Raw genomic sequence first — 24568 nt, forward strand, 5'->3', positions numbered from 1 at the left:
AGGTAACTGCTTTTTTTCCCTTTCCCTGTTTATCTTCATTATCATATATAAGAGCACCTTGAAATCCATGGGTTCAGGATGTGTGTTGTACAAAACCTTCTTGTGTTTGATTTAATAAACTGTGATGTTGTACATGTACAACAACTCAGGATACCCAAATGGGTCCACATGACAAATGACTTGAGTCATAGTTTAATACTGGCATTGACATCAAGGCAGGAGGAGGCATATATATATTTTCATTTTATTTTTTAAAACTATCACTTTTAAAAAATACTTCCGAATACACTGATATAGCCTGATGTACTACCGTGAAATGCTTCTGCATGTTAAGGAAAGACTATCTTAGAGGTCCACCAGCAGGGACACTTGTGACCTCCATCTTCTTTGATGACTTTCCATATGCCACAAAGTACAGCCCCAGGGTGCCCCCTCAGTACAGTACCCTGGCCTGAGGTCTCCTGAGTGAGTCGGAAGGGGAGTCCTCCTTGCGCTTTGCATGGCCCCCTCCAGTTTCGTTATGTCAGTCTTCCTCCTGTGAGGGACAGCCTAATAACCCGACTCGCACTGGAGATTTCGGTTACACAAGTCATTTTTAACTAGCGGCGCTAATAATATCACAAATTTTAACTGACAATGTATTGTAATTGACATGCATTCTTCTTTTTTATAAAGCTTCTGGAAATAGTCGTGCAAGGATTGCATAGCATGCTATGAAAAATGCCTACTGACACACCAGCCTTCTGAGACAAAGAAGGCTTCAGTGCGGCTTTGCAGTAGCAACCAGTAACAGTATCACCAACCATGGTCGGGTATGATTTTACGTGGCCTCCTTTACATCTTCTAGGCCACATGAAACACAATCTGCCAGCGGTCTTGGCTCGCCATTTTTTGTCATTGTGTATCTCTCAGCTGGATTCATGTTTTCTTGAAATAAGGAGTGTGGGTTTTATTGCAGTCAAAGAAGGCAAAGTGTTAACCACGTAGGTTCTACTATAAGATCAAAGAGGCTCTCACGCTGTGTGAAGAAGGACTTTTGAGGGATGCGGCAGCTGCTCCTCAGTGAGCCTGTACGTGTCAGTAATGCACTCGAACATGCATACAATACAGACAACGCGGGAATTAAGCCAAAAAGAGTGAGGTTAGATGAAGTGAAAGAGAAGGGGTTGTGAGGCAATGACACTGGAACCCAAGAGGGGAGGGCCTACTGCGCTCACGTCAGACCGCATTATATTACCCAACCTAAAGGAAGTGGGAACATTTTCTAAGCCTGCATTAAGGGGCCTATGCAATGCTCCTGGCGAAAGAAGCCTCGTTTCAGGTAGCTGCACGTTATATATATTTTTTTTTATTCCAACTTTCAAGCCTTAGAATTTTATACAATGTACTCCTTCAGCCATAGCTTTTCCAGTTTAATTTTCACACACCTTCACTTACTGGCAAAGACACTAAGTTTGAAAAACCACAAGTTTAAACAAGCAGTGGTAAAGCCAATAGGTTTTGCAAATGCAAAATATATTGGTCGTCTCAGTTTTTTTTTTTACTGGTTGCACATAATTGTGAGCTTAAAGTAAACTTACATAGCTTAAAGTAAAAAAATAAAATAAAAAAAGACATTATGACGTGGCCAGCACTGACCAACAACTATGGCAAGCAGGAGAATCGTGGGCCACAAACAACAACAGCGAGAGGGAGAAGAGACGGGGTGATTGAGAAACAAGGGCATGTGGGAAAAGTGGTGGGGGAACACAATGTAGGGCAGGGGTTAAGGAGGACTACGGAGAAATGCACTCAATAAAAGCGCATGTCGAAAAGAATCAAAAGAGAACCTGCAGAAGTCAGCGGCCAGTAAAAGGACACTGGCCACAGAGAGAAAGCAGTACTTAGTCCATGCTTCATGGCTTGGATGAAGACTTGAAGCCCAGAAGGAAGAAGGATGCAAGGAGGAGTACATTTTTATCGGCCATCACACTACATCACGCTTCCTCCTATTACAGCGTGTGTCGGCCCCTCTTCCCTCCTCAATACTCCCGTCTGGTTTCTGTTTCCATTATAGCTGTGCTATGATGAGGCACGTCCCAGGATGTAAGATATCTGTTGCACTTACAAGTTTGCTGCACCCTGACTGTGAGCTTCTCCCATACAGGGGAAGAGTTGGATGCCCCTATTGTGAGTTCTAATCATAAAATGTCTCTCTGCTGTTGTGAGATGTGCCTGCTCTGTCAGGTACCTTCTATTAACAGTGTGTTTCGGCCAGCTGTAATATGGATCTGCTCTGGCTGTCTACTCTTTCTGCCCAGGTTGTGAGTTTGCAATACCATGGATGTGTGTCTCAGCTAACTATCATTCCCCAAGCTGGGTCTGTCCTGAATGAAAGTTCTCTCTCGCCTGTCCATTTCTGCCCAAGATATGAGCTGCTCGTCTCTACCTGTGACCTGTCTCTTTCTTGAATGGTGAGCAGGGACAGCAGGGGCCACACAACTAGCAGCTCTGTGGATCCACATTAGTACTGAGCATAAAAAAGGTACCCTTAACCCTCATGCCGACTTCACCACATGACTCGTGTAACTTATGCTTCTGTATCACCATGAATGCTTTACTGTACACATGCTAGACTGCCTGGAAAACCGGTGAAAGGTGGTGAGAGAGAAAAGGCACGTCCGATGGGTTGGCCCAGAACCGCTCCTGTCTTAGCTCCCTCCCACATCTGTCAGACATTTTGAGTCAAAGGGTACATTTATTCCTTCCTACAAATTCTGAAAACCCTCGGAGCTGCCATTCTGCTTTCCACTAATGCAGCCGTATATTACAAAAAACAACAACAAAACAACAGGAAGTTTCTGCACACAAATGTACACCCTTCAAACTCTCTCTTTCTACAGGCAACTTGATGTATGTTTTGTATTTGTATTTATAGAGCCCTTTCTGGCCGTAGCATCGAAGCGCTGAGGAGTGAATGAAGCAGAAGGTTCCCTAAAGAGACCTAAGGATCAATGGGACAGGCCAAATAAGCCTGCCCTAATTAGAAAAGAGCTAAGTTTTGAAGTGTTTCGAAGTACTCCCATTTCCGACATTTGCTTAATAAATAATTGATTTGATTTGCAAATAGCACGAGACTCATTTATTCTTTAAAATGTGTTGCATTGGTTTTACTCTTCCTTGGCCTCCATTTCTACATACACCCGCACTACATTTTCAGTGTGGGGAAAAAAAAACTTGAACTTTAGTCACAATGCATTACACTTTCTTTTTTTTTTTTTTTAGAAATAACGTCATTCTTTCACAAAAGGCGTCTTTCTTGCTCACTCATTTAAAATATTGTGTTTCTTTTAACCACAAAATTGTTTGTCATATTTTTAAATGCCGATTTTTGTCTAATAGTGACTACATTGTTTAGTTTCTGACAAGATATATGATTCTGCCAATGCCTGCATTTGCATCCCTTAAAAATAATTGAGGATGTAAAGGTCAGAGGGTAGTAATTGATCATTTTAATCTACGGCAGATTGCGTGCACAAGGAAGTGCATTTTATTTCACCATTGAATACTATTACTGTAGATGTGATCGTGTTGCGTTTTTAGTTTCGCCTTTTTCTTCATTCCCTAGTGTTGATTAAACATATCTGTAAAACATGCTGTTGCTGCCTCCTGTTTAGTCCTAACAAAACATTTCTAAACTCTGGAAAATAAACTGGAACCTTCTCAAAGATTTCCCTGTAAAGACTGACAGCTGTGCTGTCCCTCGCAACCATTTCACTACCAGGCATACTCTATTGCACTCTATATGTGAATGCTGAAGAGGTGAGGAAATTCTAGTGGACACAACTTACATCACTGGGCTGTTTTTTTTTTTTTTTTTTTTTTTAATGAACTTTATTTATTAGTTTTGTGGGACAATGTACCAAAATATACAACATGGTTGACAAATTATTGTGGCTAAAAAGTCCAATTATGCATTTACAATGCAAATAACTCCAATTCAAGGAAATGGGAGACCCACTGCATTGCAAATGCTTGTTTTCTTCACAAGAGTTTTCACAAGCACAGCGCCAACAATGTCCAGGCGAAAACTAAAAACACTATGCGTCCTATTACCTTGCAAATCAACAATTTGGCATTACCCAGGAAGGCTAAGTAAGAGAGCAGTCACACTAAAATAATTTGAGTTTCTCCATTCATCAATATATCATGTGTGAGTCACTGAAGCAATTTAAGAACACAGCTACCTTCGATTAAGAGTTAAAGGTTAGCAGCCTTTCTATATTACAGGGTAAACGTAAGCCCAAGAGAGAACTTTTAAATCCTTCCAGGGAAGGTCAGGTGGGTGTGTTTGTTCCAGAAATCTTGAGGAATTAGAGAACATCTGATGTGTTGTGGCTCAGTGTGGGAATCAGTCAGTGGAGTTCTCAGAGCTTGTGTTTCAGTGAGATATGGATGTTCACATTATTTGTCAGAGGAAGATGCAGACCAGGTATTAAATGCTAGTGTATTAAAGAATGCACCAGTATGCAAACGGTCGAGCAATTCCAGTTGAGGTAAAGCACCATGAACCAGGTCCATACACGGCCCATGTGAGAAAAGAAGGTGGAAGCTATGGGCGGGAGCCAGCACAAGCAGAGTAAATGTGGGGACTACTGTTCTTTGTATTGCCGACATTAGTTTCCAAAGTATCACTATCTCTTCTTCTGTGTAAGCATTCCAATGTCTTCAGACATTTATGCAACCTAAAACCGCAGAAGCAAAAAATAAATAATTAAGGCTAAGGAGCTGTCAAAGCTGCTGATATATGGGACTTAGGGCCAGATGTAGGAAGCATTTTGCATGGTGCAAACTGCGAAAATCGCAGTTTGTGCCATGCAAAATGCTCATCGCGATGCTCATTCACATTTTGCGAGTCGGTACTGACTCGCAAAATGTGAATGCGACTAACAAATAGGAAGGGGTGTCCCCTTCCTATTTGCAACTCACATCGCAATGCTAAATTGCTTTGTGACCACGAATGCTGTCGCAAAGCAATTCGCAGTTACCACCAGTGTCACACTGGTGGTAACCCATTCGCAAAAGGGAAGGGGTCCCCATGGGACCCCTTCCTCTTTGTGAATGTTGCCCAAAATGTTTTTTCAGAGCAGGCAGTGGCCCAATGGACCACTGCCTACTCTGAAAAAACGAAACCAAATGGTTTTGTAATTTTTTTTTTTTGTATTGCAACTCGTTTTCCTTTAAGGAAAACGGGCTGCAATACAAAAAAAACTGCTTTATTTAAAAAGCAGTCACAGACATGGAGGTGTGCTGTCTTCAGCAGGCCACCATCCCTGTGAGTCCAGGGGATCGCTATGGGGTCGCAAAATGCGACCCACCTCATTAATATTAATGAGGTGGGTCTTTGTGACCCCATAGCGATTCGCAGACGGTGTCTGAGACATTGTTCTGCATCAGAATTTGCGATTCGAAAATTGCCAGTCGCACTGATGCACAATTTCAGAATCGCAAATTCTGAAATTGCTTCATCTGGCCCTTAATCCTTTAACCCCTTTCAAAATGTTTGACAGGGTTGGAGGCAACACAAGATAAGGCCTGTTCTCATTTCTGCATGGTAAGTGGGGGCCTTGTGGCTGCTCAAAGTATCTTCACACAAAGCCTGAACTCTTTGGTAATTATGGGAGAGAACAAAGTAAGTGCAAGGGCATATGTGGGTGTAACCAAGGGCTTATTTATTCGGTCTATTATGACAGAGATTATGGGAGTGAAGCCTTCATTATGAACTGTTTATCTTTTCCTTTCATTAACTGAGTTGTGATTGTGCCCATGGTTGTTAGTGGATGTTAGTCTAGGGTTAGGTTTGCCCCCCTTCCTTCAGTTTCTCCTCTTTTCAACAGAGATCTGCTTTAATGACTTTGGGGGTTGCTCCCCATTCATCATCTATTTTTCTGCATCGGCCTGTGATCCTCATTTCTGTACGCTTTATAAATACCGAATCAAATAAAATCAAATATTCTTTCTCAGATGCATAAGCTTTGTTTTCTGTTGGATCTGTTACGACTTCTTTGACTATCTTTAATCATATTTCAGCTTCAACCCTCCTGTATCGTTGGTGGTCTTGAGATCTCCTGTACATCTTGACCTATGTTCAAACAGGAACAGAGAGTGTAGTTTCTTTTCTGCCTTTCTCAATCACAAGATATTTCTACCTCATCGCTACATTTCTTTACCTCTTTTTGTTCAGATTTACATTCTTTTTCTTCCATTTCTTCTTTTGAATAGTCATCAAGCTGAAGTTCTGTGTTAGTTTCAGATGGTTTCTTTAACTTTTCAACAGTGAATATAATTTTGGTGTAGCCCACACGCAACATTCTAGTTAAATGATTCTCCAACTTAGACTGTATATATATCTTAAAATTAAAAATGCTTTCCTTACTTCATAAACATGAATGTATTTCCTGGGCTACACATCACTCAGTAGTTGATGTTGTAAGCTTCAACAGCTCTGTTTCCTTCGTCAGTTGTTCAACAAAAGCCTTCAACACATCAGCTACAATGAGCCTCCTGTCTCTTCCCAGTTCTTCAATTCGCAGCTAAAGTCAATTACTTTTTTTTAGGTAACACCGAAAACTTTTCTTCGGTTATGCCTCTGGTTCCTGCAGCAGACTGGCTCTGAGATAAGAACGACTGCTCCCTTCCCATCAGGTGTTTAGTATCTACAAATATGCTTTCCGAGTGTCAAAGAAAGTCTGTTTCATTGTCAGATTCCAACTTTTCCCGTGATGTTTGTATACCTTTTCAACAAGGACTGAAGCAAGTGTTAGGGAACATTTTGACAGAGCAGAACTCACATAGATAATATTTGCATATATTTATGGGGGCTCTGAACATTTTGGGGGTCAAAAGACCGCAAGCGTAAATGTGGCGGCCCCACCACCAACAGACTGGCGGTGAAGACCGCCACATTATTAATGTGGTGGGCTGGCCTCTGCCAACCTGCCACATCTCCACTCATACCGCCATAGTGGTCAGAACCGCTGGGCTGGAGATGAGCCTCTCTGACCCGGCAGTCCACAGAAGACCAACGGCGGTATTAGAAGCCAGGGTTCCGCCATGGTTTCCGTGGCAGTCGCACCACCATGAAAACCATGGCAGAAAAGCTACCAGTGACAGGGAATCTCTTCCCTGTCACCGGTAGACTGCTCCCCTCCCCAGCAAGACCTAGACCCCCCCCACCCCACCAGTCACAGCACCCCCCTCCCCGCATACATGCCACATTCACAACTCCATCCATACATGCACTCACAACCCCATCCATACACGCACTCACAACTCCATCCATACACGCACTCACAACTCCATCCATACACGCACTCACAACTCCATCCATACACGCACTCACAACTCCATCCATACACGCACTCACAACTCCATCCATACACGCACTCACAACTCCATTCATACACGCACTCAACTCCATTCATACACGCATTTATGCACGCATACTCACAGCCATCCAAACACGCATACTCACATGCATACACACTGACATGCAGACACCCACTCACTTCAACATACAGACACGTATACAACCATGCATACACACATACCAAGATACCAAGCACTCATACACACACACAAAACACCCACCACCCTCCAACCCCCCTCCCATGTTGGACGATCACCTTATCTGGTCCAGGGAGAAGGTGGTCCAGCAGGGAAGTGGAAGGGGTGCTTCCACCGCCAGCAGCGCACCGCCAGGCCATATTATGGCCCATAATATGGTGGGTGGTGTCCTACTGGTGGGGCAGTGAAGGTGGTGAAACTGCCAGGGCGCCTCCGCCGGCCAGCTCGACTACTGCCGGATTTCCGCCCAAAGTGTGGCAGAAATCCGGAAGTACCCGTGAGCGCGCCTTTGTCTTAATACTTTCATAAATTCATGCTTCCAGAACCTTTAAAAAAACTCCAAAAATATGGATGTCAGACTGTCACCTTGCTGGTGTACAAATATAGTGGGATTTAGTTAGCTGGTGGTGGATGCCTGATGTTGTTTCTGGGGACGGAAGAAAATACCAGTGCAAAAATGGTTGGTAGGAATAACCTAAAGAGGGTTACAATGTCTGTGGATTTAAAGTTGTATTACACATATAAAATACTTCTGGCCTTTTACATTCAAATGCAAGGATGGGCCAGATAAGCCTATACACTGCCCAGTCAGCATTTACACTGGTAAACAGATGATGTTCTCTCCTTTGAATACGAAGAGGAATCATGCAAGGAGATCTTCTCAATCATCAAGGGTTTCACCTCATTTCAGCCACTGTCAACAGCATTGCCGCCTCCCAAAAACTCTGTGACAATATATCCGATTCTTCCACAGCAAAATCACAAACATCTAGGGAAACTTCACACACCAACCCAACCTCTGAAATAATATTGCTAATGTAACTACCACCAACCAAGATGGTCACCTAACCGAACAGACAGCCCTCACCAGAAACGATACACCAGCATCATGTGGACCATCCCCTCAGGGGCTCTATGGGCCCAGGTCCCTACCACGTCTACAACCAGGAAGCATCACAAATCAGCATCTCCCTACCCACATCATCAACACCTCCTCCATCAACACTGCCACTTTGCGGATGAATGGAAACTTGCAGAAATCAACTCCCTCCTCAAGAAGCCCACAGTCTATCTGAATCAACTGAGCAGCTTCTGACCCATCTCCCTACTCCCTTATCCATCAGTCCAAGTAATTGAGAAGGTCATCAACAAGCAACTTGCAACCCACCTCGAATTTCCCCATCTTATAGGCAACACATATTCAGGATTCAGGAAGAGCCACAGCACCAAAACAGCACTAATTGCAGCCACCTATGACATTCAAAAAACCCTGGACCAAACAGAAACAGCAGCCCAAATCATGCTCGATCTCTCCACAGCCTTCAATACTGTCTCCGGGAGCAACTCATTTGAAGAGTCCACAAGACTGGAGTACAAGGATCTGCTCTCAAATTGATCTTTTCTTTCCTCAGGGAAGAACCCAAAGGGTAAGACAGCCACCCTTCAAATCAGAGACCAAGAAACTGATATCCATTGTTCCACAAGGATCAACACTCAGTCCCAACCTTTTCAACATATATCCAACACTGCTTGCCAACATCATCTGATCACAAGAGATCACTGTCATCTCCTACGCCGATTATTCGCAACTCATCGTCTCCTTGACAGACAAAATGAACACCACCAGAACCGCCTTCACCTACTGCATGACCATGGTAGCAGACTGGATGTGAACCAATTCCCTGAAGCTGAACTCTGACAAGACACAATACTGGTCTTCAGCAACAAGACTTCCCCATGGGATTCCACCTGGTGGCTGCTGGAGCTAGGACCAACATGACACACACAAAGCCCTACACAACACAGAACCAGAATACCTGAACAGCCACACATATTTTCAGCAGCCCACCAGATACATATGCACCGCTTCAATCTCACTCGCACACACTCAAACCATCTGCAAAAGAAAAACTGGAGGTGGCTCATTTTCCTACATTGAACCTAAGACATGGAACGACCTCTCAACACATCAGAGTCACCTCCTCACTTCTTGAGTTCTGCAAGAACTTCATAGAAGTACCTTGGGACCACACACCTACACACCTTGCCCAAACACCTGGATACCCTCTTGGATTATTAGGGCACTATACAAATCAACATAACAAAATCCCAAAGCTTGTCCTAAAGTGATAGATTCCCACAGGGAAAAGAGAAAATAATAAAGAGTTTCAACCCCAGTAGGAGGAGACAAACAGGACAAAGCCACCTGTTTTGGTCTTCAAAATCTGCCAAGATTGATTTTCAACAATGCAGGAAATCAACTGATTTAAGAACAAAGCATAATGTGTATATGGACGAGACCACTTCGGGTCTGATTCACAAAGAAAAATGTGGAATTATATGCATAGATTTACTGTGCTGCTTGAATTTAATTGTACAATGTTTTGCAATCCAAGTAAATGTTCATGGATTGTTACACCAGGAGAAAGTTTCCAGGAGAGCTACTGTTAATGTCTTGTGACATTTTAATGACTTACCATGTCTAAATTATAAAATTGCAAATTGTATTCAATTAAGCACTGCTTACGCGTACCATATGCGCAAAGGCACTTGTTTGCTCATGCATTTCCCTTCACCCCTACCAGGTCTGCAGTGAATAATTCTGGTTCCTATTCTGGGCATGTAATTACTGGAGGAAAATACGTGACCACCGTGATGGAAAATAGTCGAATAGAGTGGCAACAGACTCACACCTTAATTAGTCTACTCCCTGCATCTTGTGTGGAGTTACTACTGAGCAACTGCTATTTCTGGAAAGCTTTCAAGTGTAAATTGAACCATTTTCAGGAACAGACCTATACAAATGGATGTGTGAAACGGCCCTCAGTACTGAAGTGCCCTAACCAACCAGTGGCTACACAAAGTAACATTGAAGGGAGCCTTGTTTAAAAGGACCAAAGAGAGATAGACGTTGTTTGGAAAAAAAAATGCTATTATACGAACAGTGTATTCACTCGTCCCCGCTCATGTTTCTTCCTCCTGCCACTCTTCACATAAAGAAGGAAAGTTCAATTTATGGGGTGTTTGTTACAGAAATAAATGTGGCATTTCTTCTCCAAGAGTCCAGGCTGGATGCCACTGTAAGGCTGCATATTCCTCATTAGCTAAGCCAGGATATTTTCTCCAAAAAGAGTGGTCACTTTCACTATACCTGATAGATTTTTATGTGAATTTTAGTCACCCTTCACGTAAGGTCGGAAAGAATGAAACAGTATTTTTTTATCACAGAAACAAAATAGAAGAAGGAAGGGGCTATTTGTTTGGCAAGGTAGGCAAAAGGTTCATATTTATATCAGATAAGGGCATCATATCATCTAGACAAGAGACGGGCAAGCATGGAAGGGGTATTCCACTTTTTACTACTTAGAAGTTATCGACACGGCATTGCCACATTGGTGCTATAAGATTGTGAGACGAATGTATTAACACAAATCCCTAGTCTGCTAACAGGGCCAACTCGTCTCTAATGAAAAACTCACATTAATAACAAACTTGAAAGCTGTCTACAAAGGTGCTTGGAAGAGTGGTATCGAGGTGAGGGAGTATCAGATACACTTTTTGAAATTAGTTTCACTTACGCTCGCTAAATCGTTCGTAAATTAGTTCTACGTTTCTGTTCTGCAGGACTATCCTTTTCTGTGCAATCAATTGCGTAGTGCAGAGTCATGCACATTCTCCACTTATTTAGGCATGTTACAATGGATTGGTTTCCAAAATGAGTATGAAGTCATGCAGCTGTGAAGGAAGCATTATTACAAGCCTAGTGTTTCTGAAAGTCACCAAATAATAGACCGTGATCATCCCTTGGCAATACATGTTTTGTTCTCTGCTGTCTAATTATGATATAATTATTTCTTGCTTCATATGATAGACGCCAAGCAGTAAGAGCGGTAGTCTGCTATCGTCCAGATTTGTTGTTCTCAGCATGTGCAGCACCAGTGACTCCTGCATGCTCCATTGAAATAAAATAACTCACCTCTGCTATGAAGACAATAACCACACAGTCCTTCTTCTCCTTTTCAGACAACTCATAGAAAAGAGAATTTAGTGTGTCCATCAGATAACTTTTCTTCTCCCTTTTCACAGTGGGTATTCCCATCACCAGTGAAACTGCAAATCAAGAAAATGAATTAATAAACACAAGGGACTAGCTAACAACAAATAGCTGAATTTTAGAAAACATACAAGGTGAAAGGCACCCCCTTGGTTATCCTAATTTGGAGAAGCCTCCATATTGGAAAATGTTCAATATGAAAGAAATGATTTAACTAGGATAACAAGGAGTACCTCAACAAAATAGGAGTTGGTCTTTGCAAGTTTGTGCAATTTATATTCAAACATATATGACAATAAGGACACAAATTTGTTTTTTTCTTGGAACCTCAAACAACAGCACTACTAACTTTACATTTTGGTGACCCGAAGGCATAGCTTAAAGACACATAAATGATTACATTTAGAGTGTAAGATGAGAAATCGATGAAGTGGGCGAACCTATTGCCTCATAATCTATTGCTCTAATGGGTGGAAACAAATTATGAATGACACTTGAACAGACCAATAGATGAAGAAGGCTGAACCAAAGATCCCCTTTGTATGTACATATGTATGTAATTTTCATTTATGAACTTAATGATTTCTGAAGCTTTAGACCAGACCTAAAAACCCCAGAAGGGGACCAAAGTGACAAGAAACTGGGACAGGAAAACAGATAAATTGAAAAAGGTAGGATTAATGAAATGGAGGGGAGAGGAGATTTTTGGACTGGTTAGGTAGTTAGGAGTTGAAGGACTAGCGCAGAGATTTGCGAAGAGGTGCTCAATCATAACTAATTCTAGAGCAACTACAGTATTTGAATGGGTAGAGGAGTTAAGGTACAGGTAGGCGTAGAGGTAAAAAGACATAATTAGGTCAAAGGGTGTTGAAGCAGATATGCTAATTAAGAAAATTATTAATGATATATATGTGTTTACTAATGAGAAACGCATAGAGAAATTAATCCTAGAGAAAATAATGTGGTGTGATCGCCATATGTACTAAAAGAACTGAAACTGTATGAAATAATGAAAATATATGAGAAAATGTAATAATATGTCATAATGAGATGTATAACCTGTGTTTTGCATTAATTTGTAGTGCTAAATTAGCTGAACTTAAGGCCTAGTTTTCCTAGGCCTCGCACATGAAGAGTTGAAATATTGAACGCTTTGCAAGGGACTGGAAGCATGAACTGACCCTGACCCACTCGATGTTAAAGTTGCTTAGCTAGAATTTTCTGCAATGTACCGGTGGACAGGAGATGATGAAGACAATTTGATACAATTACTGAATTGCTGACTGACTGACCAACTAGAAATTAGGGGGATGGACTTGGAGACTCTAATAAAAAGTCATGACAAGGGGCTGAAATTAGAGATGCAAGGAAAGAATTGATGACGTCAGGAGACGCTGTCCGAGGTGCTGATATTGGGCTCATACTCTGTGAGCCTGATCCGTGGCTGACTAATTGATGACCTGAAGATGAAGACTGACTTGTTGCTGATCCATCCTGGATAGGTAGCTATGAAAATGTGACTGACGATTTTATGCCTTTTCTTCTAGGTACCAACTGCGCTGATTATAGTCATTCTTACTTAGATAGATTTTTCCAAATTAATGTTTTCTCTAAATGTTTTTTCCCATGAAAACCCACATGCTGATGCTAATCTTGGTTAGGTAGGCTGACAAAGGTGACGTTGACAGTGACAAATGACTGACAAACTTATTTGCTGAACTTCGCTGTTAACCCGTTCTGTGCCCAGGACATAATGGTTACGTCCTGAGGCACAGTGCTGCTGTGCCCAGGACGTAACCATTACGTCCTGTGCACAGAGCCCAGAGGGAGCGCTAGCGCTCCCTCTGTGGGGTTCCCCCCCCCCCCCTCAAGTCAGGGATGGAAGGGGAAGCCCTTCCCTTCCCCTCCCACCCCCGATCCCCCCAACCCCCCCGTGACGTCAGCGCGCAAGCTGATTAGTCACAAGGTCTCCCCCATCGCAAAAGAGAAATGCAAAGCATTTCTCTTTCAATCCCATGGGGGAGGCCCAGAGGGGCTTCAAAGGGAAGGAAATGTATTTCCTTCCCTTTGAAGTCTCTCACAGGCTTTCAAAAGCCGGATTGCTTGCAATCCGGCTTTTGAAACCCCACTAGACACCAGGGATTTTTTTTTCCCTGAAACTGTCAAAAGGGAGCGACCCCTTGGGCAAGGGTCGCTCCCAGGGGGGGGCATTTTTTTGGGAAGCCTTAACCTCTAGGCACCAGGGATCTTTTTTTTTTTGTTTTCTTTTTGTAATGTTATCTTTTTTTTTTTTTAGGTGGGGAGCGACCCCTTAGGCAAGGGTCGCTCCCCTCGGGGGCAATATATATTTAGGCCATTTCTGCCCCCCTTGGGGGCAGATTGGCCTATTTTGATGAGGCCAATCTGCCCCCAAGGGGGGCAGAAACCATTAGACACCAGTGAGTTTTTTTTTTTTGCATGAATTTCACGCAAGGGGAGCGACCCCTTAGGCAAGGGTCGCTCCCTGGTGGGGGGGAATTATTTTAGGCCATTCCTGCCCCCCTGGGGGGTAGATCAGCCTATTTTGATTAGGCTGATCTGCCCCCAAGGGGGGCAGAAACCACTAGGCACCATGGATTTTTTTTTGTTTTTTTTGTTTTACATATGGGGAGCGACCCCTTGGACAAGGGTCGCTCCCCTGGAGGGGCAAATTGTATTTAGGCCATTTCTGCCCGCTTTGGGGGCAGATCGGCCGATTTTAGGTCAATCTGCCCCCAAGGGGGGCAGAAACCACTAGGAACCAGGGATCTTTATTTTTGCGCCGTCACGCAAGGGGAGCGACCTTGTAGGCAAGGGGGGGGGAATTTATTTTAGGCCATCTCTGCCCCCCCCTGGGGGCAGATAGGGCTATTGGTATTAGGCCGATCTGCCCCCGGGGGGGGCAGAAACCTCTAGGCGCCAGGGCAATTTTTTTTTTTTTTTTTTTAAATTTTTTTTTTAGAGATGGGGAGCGACCCATCAGGCAAGGGTTGCTCCCCTGGGGGGCAAATTGTATTGAGACCATTTCTGCCCCCCTTGGGGGCAGATTGGTCGATTTTAGGTCAATCTGCCCCCAAGGGGGCAGAAACCACTAGGCACCGGGGATTTGTTTTTTGGCGCCAACGTCACGCAGGGGGAGCGACCCCGTAGGCAAGGGTCGCTCCTGTGGGGGGGGGGGGCAAATTTATTTTAGACCATTTCTGCCCCCAGGGGGGGCAGAAACCTCTAGGCGCCAGGGCAATTTTTTTTTGTTTGTTTTTTAAGAGATGGGGAGCGACCCATCAGGCAAGGGTCTCTCCTCTGGGGGGCATATTGTATTTAGACCATTTCTGCCCATTGGCCGATTTTAGGTCAATCTGCCCCCAAGGGGGCAGAAACCACTAGGCACTGGGGATTGGTCAATTTTAGGTCAATCTGATTTGTTTTTTGGCGCCAATGTCACGCAGGGGGAGTGACCCCGTAGGCAAGGGTCGCTCCCGGGGGGGGGGGGGGGTGTGAGTTGGGGGGGGCAAATTTATTTTAGGCCATTTCTGCCCCACGGGGGGGGCAGAAACCTCTAGGCGCCAGGGCAAATTTTTTTGTGTGTGTTTTTTTTTTTGTTTGTTTTTTTTTTTTGGGTCGCTCCCCTGGGGAGCAAATTGTATTTAGACCATTTCTGCCCATTGGCCGATTTTAGGTCAATCTGCCCCCAAGGGGGCAGAAACCACTAGGCACTAGTTTTTTGGCGCCAATGTCACGTAGGGGGACCGACCCCGTAGGCAAGGGTCGCTCCCGGCCAGGGGGGGTTTGGGAGTGGGTGGGAGGTCAAATGTATCCAGAGGAGTCCAGCAGACGTGACTGTATATTGCTTTCAAAAATCTGACATTGCAGGAAAAAGTTACAGAGTAAAACGTAGAGAAAAATTTATGTTTTTTTCACCTCAATTTCAATATTTTTCTTTTTCAGTTGTTATTTTCTGTAGGAAACCCTTGTAGGATCTACACAAATTACCCCTTGCTGAATTCAGAATTTTGTCTACTTTTCAGAAATGTTGCGGTTTCTGGGATCCAGCGTTGGTTTCATGCCCATTTCTGTCACTGACTGGAAGGAGGCTGAAAGCACAAAAAATCGTAAAAATGGGGTATGTCCCAGTAAAATGCCAAAATTGTGTTGAAAAATTGGGTTTTCTGATTCACGTCTGCCTGTTCCTGAAAGCTGGGAAGCTGGTGATTTTAGCACCGCAAACCCTTTGTTGATGCCCTTTTCAGGGAAAAAAACCACAAGCATTCTTTTGCAGCCCCTTTTTCCCATTTTTTTTTTAAAAGAAAACGAAATTTTCACTGTATTTTGGCTAATTTCTTGGCCTCCATCTGGGGAACCCACAAAGTATGGGTACCTCTAGAATCCCTAGGATGTTGGGAAAAAAAGGATGCAAATTTGGCGTGGGTAGCTTATGTGAACAAAAAGTTATGAGGGCCTAAGCGCGAACTGCTCCAAATAGCCAAAAAAAGGCTCGGCACAGGAGGGGGAAAAGGCCTGGCAGCGAAGGGGTTAATGCTGGTATTCTTAGTTTATGGAATTGCATTTTCGCACGTTTCCTTCAGGAAATGATGTTTCCTATTAATTAATAAATAAATAGAGTGGATTGAATAAAGATTGAATTAACAGATGCTTTAGAGTTGCAATCAATAGGGAAATAAAAATTGTTAACTCTTTACCGAGTTGTGGTTATTCATGAGTAGATGGTTTTAAGGTGTTTTTCCTATAGAATGTTTATTGTTTATTGATGTTAGTTATTGATTCAGTAATCACTGTATGACTAGGATACTCCATGCAATTCAAGAGATTCATCGACCTATACGCGTCCCCTTGTAAGTTTACTTACTAAGGACCAGGCGTGCTAGCAAGGGTGTTAGAGGACTGGCAAAGGACAAAGGGGGTTATTACAACTTTGGAGGAGGTGTTAATCCGTCCCAAAAGTGACGGTAAAGTGACAGATATACCACCAGCCGTATTACGAGTCCATTATATCCTATGGAACTCGTAATACGGCTGGTGGTATATCCATCACATTTGGGACGGATTAACACCTCCTCCAAAGTTGTAATAACCCCCAAAGTGTTATACCATACGGTATGGGTTTAGAAATGAGTGGATAGGTCGAGGTACACAGATAAGGGTAAAAGTACTATATGTAGGTGGAGGCGAGAAGATAGGGCTATAAAGAACAGAGTATCGGCAGGCTATAGACTTGCTTGGCAATTGGTATGAGAAAGGGCACAGCAGCACAACTAAGTGTAGTGTTATAGTTGGGTGTCGAAATACTGGGGAATATGTAGGTGTGCCTGGATAAAGTAAGGGGTAGATGTTCTAAGGTGCATGTAGGATTAGTAGTAAAAGGATATTGGTAGGAGTGAAAGTGACAGGGTGTATGTTCAGACAGTAAATATACTATAGGTTGGTGCAGAAGTACTAGGATAAACAGAGCACTACTTATACTACGAGAAGGTCAGAGTTAGATCTGCTAGGGTATAAGTGGAGGTACACATTAAAAGCCATGGGTAGATACACTATAGTTTAAGTAGGGTTGGAGGTGCTAGGGCACAGGTAGACAAACCAGGGTAAAAGCAGCAGTTGCAGAGGCAGTGGACTAAAGGTAGGGTAGATGCAGGAGAGGATGGGTAGGGGTAAAGGTGCATGGGTAAAACAGGTTATTGATAAACGGCAACTCAGGATAGGGTAGAGGCATCTAGGAATAGGTCACTTTAGATGTACTACAGTACAGGCAGGAAAGAGGTGGGAGTTAATAGGCAGTAGCAGCAGTAAAAGGGCATAGTTAGGGGACAGTATAGTATAGGCATCATACAGGCACAGGCTGAGATACTGTGGTATAGTCCATAGTAAAGGTACTGTGGTAAAGACATGGATACATGTGCTGGAACAGAGATAAATGTGGGAGGGCACAGGCAAGAGAATTAGGGATAAACGTATTGGCAGAGGCAGAAGGATATAGGCAGCGGAGTAGAAAAATAGTGTGTTAGGCATATGGCACAAGTAGAAGACAAAGAAAAAACCAAAAAAACATAGATCAGTTTCTCTCTTCATTGTTTTTCCTATGCAACAGCAGGTTCTCCCGGGCTGGGGTTTAGGAAAGGCAAAGAAGAGGGGAAGAAAGAAAAGAGTAAACAGAGAGTGGGAAGGAGAGAAGCGCTGCAGTTTGTGACATAAGGACAAAATAGACTATGAGCACAATGTTTACATGAAGGGCTTTGGGGCAATACCATTCGATTAAAAAATCTGAAGTAAGAAGCTCTTTGAGAAAGCTTCTCCATAAGCTTCCTTAAATTAATTTTCTCCAGAACCACTTAAGCTGCTAACAATGTTGGTCGTCTGATAGAAGAAACGTAGAATGTGGGGAATGATGGTAAAAGGCAGCAATGCTACACATGTGGTGGTACTTAACATTTGGCAGTGTCTTGCCATAAAGATAAGAAGTTGCAAATAAAGGAACCAAAGATATTGTTGTTCTAGGGTATGTGCGGTGGTGGAAAAGAAACACAGTGTAAATTGAGTGAAAGAACTATTCTGCACATTGCCAACTACTTTATCGTTACCATGTTTCCCCTTCCTACATTGGAGATTTTACGTTATGTTCACACTTTCCTTGTCACCACATTTTTCTTTTTCATATGTTGTTCACTGTTGAGTTCTTTAATATAATCTGTAGTATTCTTCATGCACTCAGCAATATTCACAGCTTTATCTAAGGAGAGATCCCTCGATCCTAACAACTTCTTCTGAATTCTCATATTGCTTGGTCTGTTAAATAATTGGTCTATAACAATTACTTCATTGAGATCTTTGAATTTACATCTAACTGCTACATACTATTCATCGGATTCACCTGTGATTGTGTTTGGGAAAAAGTGTTTGCCTTTCAAACGGAATGCTAATTTTCTTGCCATAGTTCTCTTGTAAAGCTTTAATGGCATCCCAATACTCATCATCAGATTTCTCCTTCATAGCTAATGCCACAATATGTTTTTCTAACATGTCTTGATGGAAAAGTCAGCATTTTCAAAATTCTCCTACCTTCTACCGCCAATCTTTTAGCCACAAACACACAACCACCCACTACTTCTGAGTATGTTTTGAATGACTCCTTTAAATACTCCTATGTGATTGGGGTTGCCCCATAACTTTGTAGAAGCATAGGAGGAGCTGTCACTACCTGCATAGACTTGTAGCTAATCGAAAGTATACCTTTAAATACAAAAACTAAAACAACAAAGACATTAAAACAACAATCATAGGCAGATAAAATATATACAATATTAATATAAATATATATCATATAAAACATGGTTGTTGCTATAATTCTTCTACTACGCACTGGTGGGGAAAGTGAAAGGTGGAGGCGAAACATTCAGCAGATTTTTCCACATACATGACTTTAGTTCCTCAACATTAACTAATACTTCCTTTAATGTGGATGGAAGTCAGTAAAAGTCATCTTTCTTTAACATTAGCAAATGGTAGTATTGTTATAGTATTTGTTGAATCCAATGAATGTAGTGCTATTTGTAGTTCAATCACCAGCCAAGGCTAACGTGAATGAAATTCCAGGGGGCTGTTGATTGCAAAGACTACTGATAAAGTAGTTTGATACTCTCTATTCTGCAACAGATCACAAGATGCAAGGAGACTTTGATTGCTTGGTTAGTGAGCATTTGTTCCCCAAGCCACAGTAGTAGGGCTGCAATGACAGGAGAATGCAGTGTTGGTATCTCGAAGGGCAAAGTAAATGTTGAGCAGGTCCATAATGTTGTTTGGGCCAATTGTCCAGTCATGTTTAGAAATAATCACAAAAGAGCCACAAAAAGCTGTTTATGCTTGAATAATGTGTGATAACAATGAAAACAGGTGATGGTTTTTGTTAGAAATGGGGTCTTTGGTTGGCTGTCAGGTTACCCCCTGTCCAAGCAAGGACCCTCACTCTAGTCAGGGTAAGTCACACACAATCCAAATTATCGTGTGCCCACCCTCTGGTAGCTTGGCACTGAGCAGTCAGGCTTAACTTAGAAGGCAATATGTAAAGTATTTGTGCAATAAATCATACAATAACACCATATAGCACCACAAAAATACACCACACAGTGTTTAGAAAAATGGATAATATTTATCTGATAAGATGCCGGTCAAAACGATTAAAATTCAATAAGTAAAAGTTGAGCTATCACTGTCAAAGTGATATAAAGTGTCTTAAGTCTTTGAAAAACAAATAAATGTATCTTAAAAACAATAAAAATCTCTTGCAAGCCCAAAGTACCTAGTTTGCGTTCAAAATCTCCACAAGGGACCACAGAGGAGTAGATGCGTGGAAAACGGGGAGGTGTTCATTGGTTTCGCCCCTTCGCACACCGACTTGCGTCGTTATTTTCCACGCAGGGGAAGACTTTGCATCTAATTTTCTGGTGCGCGGACTTGGTTCCTCTTCGGGTTGTGGAGTTTTCTGGCACCCCGGGGACAGTGCGTGGAATCCTGAGGTTGAGGAGCGAATTCACAAGCGCTGCGTCGATCCAATGGGTGTTGCGTGGAAATTTCTCCCGCATGGAAAGTGCTGCGTCGATTCCTCTCTGGAAGTCAGGCTGCGTCGTCTGGGGTCGGCTGTGCATCGATCCGGTGGGCCGTGCATCAAAGTTCCGGTTGCAACGCAGGTGCTGGGTCGATCTTCTCCTTGCGAAGTCGGGCTTTGTCGTTCCGGTTTGACGCGCAGTGAATTTCTCACTGCAGGGAAGGCTGTGCATCGTTTTTAGCAGGCTGTGCGTCAAATTTTTGCCGCACAAGGCATCCAGTTGCAAGAGTGAAGTCTTTTTGGTCCTGAGACTTCAGGGAACAGAAGGCAAGCTCTGTCCAAGCCCTTGGAGAGCACTTCTCAGCACAGCCAGAGGGCAGCAAGGCAGCAGGGCAACAGCAAGGCAGCAGTCCTCAGAAAAACAGTCCCAGTAAGTCCTTTGGGCAGCCAGGCAGTTCCTCTTGGCAGGTCTGGTTCAGGGATTCTTCACAAGCAGGTTTCTTGTCCAGAAGTGTCAGTGAGGTAGAGTGTCTACCCCAAGAAGTGTCTAAAGTCTGTGGTTTTGGGTGCTCTTCTGAAACCCATTTTGCCCTTTGAAGTAGGCTTACTTCAAAGGAAAGTCTCACTTGCCTGTGAAATCCTGCCTTGCCCAGGCAAAGCCTCAGACACACACCAGTGGGTTGGAGACTGCATTGTGTGAGGGCAGACACAGCCCTCTCAGGTGCGAGTGACCAATCCTTCCCTCCCTCCTAGCACAGATGGCTCATCAGGATATGCAGGCTACACTACCCAGCTCCCTTTGTGTCATTGTCTGGAGAGAGGTACAAACAGCCCAACTGTCATACTAACTCAGACCGGGAATCCACAAACAGGCAGAGTCACAAAAATGTTTTAAGAAAGAAAATGCCCACTTTCTAAAAGTGGCATTTTCAAACACACAATCTCAAAACCAACTTTACTAAAATATGTATTCTTAAATTGTGAGTTCAGAGGTCCCAAACTCCAAATGTCTATCTGCTCCCAAAAGGGAATCTAAGCTTTAATCATGTCTAAAGGCAGCCCCCAGGTTAACCTATGAGAGAGATAGGCCTTACAACAGGGAAAAACAAATATGGCAGTATTTCACTGTCAGGGCATATAAAACACATTAGTATATGTCCTACCTTGACCATACACTGCACCCTGCCCATGGGGCTACCTAGGGCCTACCTTAGGGGTGTCTTATATGTAGGAAAAGGGAAGGGTTAGGCCTGGCAAGTGGGGACACTTGCCAAGACGAATTTACAGTTTAAAACTGCACACACAGACACTGCAGTGGCAGGTCTGAGACATGATTACAAGGCTACTTATGTGGGTGGCACAACCAGTGCTGTAGGCCCACTAGTAGCATTTGATTTACAAGCCCTGGGCACCTCTAGTGCACTTTACTAGGGACTTACCAATAAATCAAATATGGCAATCATCGATACACCAATCACCAGTACAATTTACACAGAGAGCATATGCACTTTAGCACTGGTTAGCAGTGGTAAAGTGCTGAGAGTTCTAAAACCAACTAAAACAGCTCAGGAAAAATAGGAGGAAGGAGGCAAAAAGTTTGAGGATGACCTGGCAAAAAGGGCCAGGTCCAACAGTTATCCACACAGTATCTATATTGAGAATGATGGCTTCTCCGAGGATTTAAAAGATTGACTTAGTAAAAAGGGATCATTTATTTTTTGTGAGACCTTCAGCTGCTGAATGTTCTAGGCCTTCACCATTGAGCAATCAATGTTTCTATGGCCCACTTTATAAGTGGGATTAAAACTGGCCCATGAACAATACTGCGTGCACTCAGCTACTTCATTGTTACATTAAGTAGGGTAGAGCATCATTTACCCTCCGAGTGTGCCTCTTGGGATGTTCTCACTGGAATTAGTGGTTTACATTTTTAAGTTGCTAAGGATAAGCTTTGCATATTGTTGTAGTAGTTCTGGGTGGTCTCTTTATGACTGCTATATAATTGCCTGATACATTTACCAAAGACTTGACATTTTGTGCTTTGAAGTCGGGGGGATTTTTAGTGCAGGAGGGTGGTTGTTTGTGGAAATACTACATCAGTCTTTGATGACATTACCAAAATTTACCATTTACTCTCTACCAACCAGCATTTCAAGATACACTTTTGCTTTAAAACATGGATCTACTATTCTACAGCGTAACTTCCACTAACGGTTGACTGTTGAATGGGAGCGTGAATATTTTTTAAAGAAAGTACTACATCCAGGGTAGGTCAGTTTATTTCATTTGTAACTGCTTGTGATTTTTAAAAAAACGTTGATACGTGTTTTGTTTTAAGTCCACAACGAAGTAGCAAGTAATAAGAGTCGGCTAGAACTAAAAAAGACAACCTGTAACTAGGGGTGTGAATATTTATTTATCAAAATAAGCACTGGAAGGTGTGATGAGGGAGTGAGGGGAAGGAAGTGTTTGTAGAAACAAAGGAACTGATTAGCCAACAGTACATGCTAGAGTGAAAAAGTTAACTAAAAATACAGTCAACAGGAAAGTGTTCTTGCCGCCATTTCCTTTAAAAAAAAAAAAAAAAAAAATCAGACATTATGTTCAAGGACTCCAAAAGGCACGAACTAAAACTAAAGATGCAGCTCGGAAATAACCAAGCGTTTGGATACAGTGGCACAAATCAGCTGGAGTGTTTGGTTAGTCAAGGTAGACGGGGATTGTCTGTCAACCCATACATGCCACAGGCACAGCATATGTCATTTTAATGACTCACTCAAATTTGGACTTAGTAACCAGGGAACACAAACAGTCCTAAAAAGATCAAACAGATTTTGTCTCTAACATAATGGCAGCTGTCACATCTGACTCGTGGAAAAATATAACTTTATTGAATAACACAGCACAAATAGGATGAAATGAATGTGATCCAAGCCTTTTCCAGGTGCAGATTCTGTTTGCTCCATTTGCTATTACACAAGCAAAAAACGGTGCCCATGGATTTTCATTTTATGTTTTATTTTTTATACCAGAGAAACATTGCTGTAATATGGTCCCTTGATGTTATATTTAAATGTCCACCTGCTGTAGCGCTTTATATGGTTTATAAAAAGTTCATACTATATTACATTGTAGCAAGCTTACAGTATTATGTGTTATGACTGGGGGGTCTTACCATATAATACTAACACATTACCCAGAAGTGGACCTCGGGATCACACCAGAAAGCATTAGCTCAATCCTGGTAGAGTGGCAAAGCATCTTTGGCCGAACCCTCCCGTGACAGACAGCTGCAAGGCCACCTCTGCACCCAGAGCCACTGGACATGGTGGCAGGGTGCCAGCTGTGGAATCCATGTCCTGGGACCCCAAAGGCCTTTACTCTCAGACAGAATAGTGTTATTCCATCTCTGAGTGTGGTTTTGCAGAGTGCTGCATCTTTGATCGAAAGCGCTCACGCTTCCCTGTCTTTTCTAAGACCAGCAAGGCTACCTCTGTACTCCGACACCCTGGGCAAGGTAAAAGGTACTGTCTATAGAAATGTGAGCTAGGGACCCTTCAGACCTTAACTCCAGGAGGGTTCCATGGAACTCACCCCACAAGTGACCGACTGCACACTGTGCTTTCCCTCATTGACTTTAATGGTATTCGTTTGACAACTCAAAGTGCATCTATTTTTAAACACTTTACAAATCCACAACACAGGTTGTATGTGAGATACAAAGTTTGTTTTGGTGTCAAAATTAAGATAAAAATGTGCTTTATGTTTCTAAATTGGTCTTGGATTTCTTTCAATTTGTGTCAATTGCTTGTCGCCCAATTTGGTGCTGTGTAATGCTTTACACATGTTCCTCTAAGGAGCCTCTTCCTCTAAGCGTCTTTGCCATTCTACAGGACTAAGCTAAGGTTTACTGGTGTGAACCTGAGGTCCTCTTGTGGATAATGTGTTTGTATTACATGGTAAGACCCCCCTAGTCATACCACATAACACTGTCACCTTGCTACATTGGTGTTTCAGTGGTGTGGATCTTGAACTTGTATTTCACTTCAACACTTAGACATAACTTTTTGGGTACATGAGAAAACCTCAATTGTCCTTAGACCAAAAAAGTAGTGTTTTGATTTTTTAATATAAAGTGTAATTGGAATTGCTAGGGCCGTATGTTACATCCCCATTCCAATAGGTTTCAAAAAGTTCTAAAAGTATTCAAAAGTATCTATGTAGTTAGGTAAAAGTACTTTAAACAGTTTTAAAAAGTACCTCTCTCAATAGTTAACCAGTATACCATGGAGAGTTTCCTGAACCTCGATCAGCCAATCCTCTCCATCCTTAAGATC

General features: G+C 42.8%; 1 protein-coding gene across 1 annotated transcript in view; it reads right to left on the reverse strand.

Annotated features, from left to right (window-relative positions):
• Nucleotides 1–24568, reverse strand: part of MGAT4D (MGAT4 family member D) — a 625903-nt gene that overhangs the window by 337811 nt on the left and 263524 nt on the right. Inside the window, exon 4 of the mRNA XM_069242567.1 lies at nt 11582–11715. Within this exon, the coding sequence (XP_069098668.1) occupies nt 11582–11715 (134 nt within the window). The remainder of the gene's footprint in view (nt 1–11581; nt 11716–24568) is intronic.

This window comes from Pleurodeles waltl, chromosome 1_2 (assembly GCF_031143425.1).
Source record: "Pleurodeles waltl isolate 20211129_DDA chromosome 1_2, aPleWal1.hap1.20221129, whole genome shotgun sequence".
NCBI lineage: Eukaryota > Metazoa > Chordata > Amphibia > Caudata > Salamandridae > Pleurodeles > Pleurodeles waltl.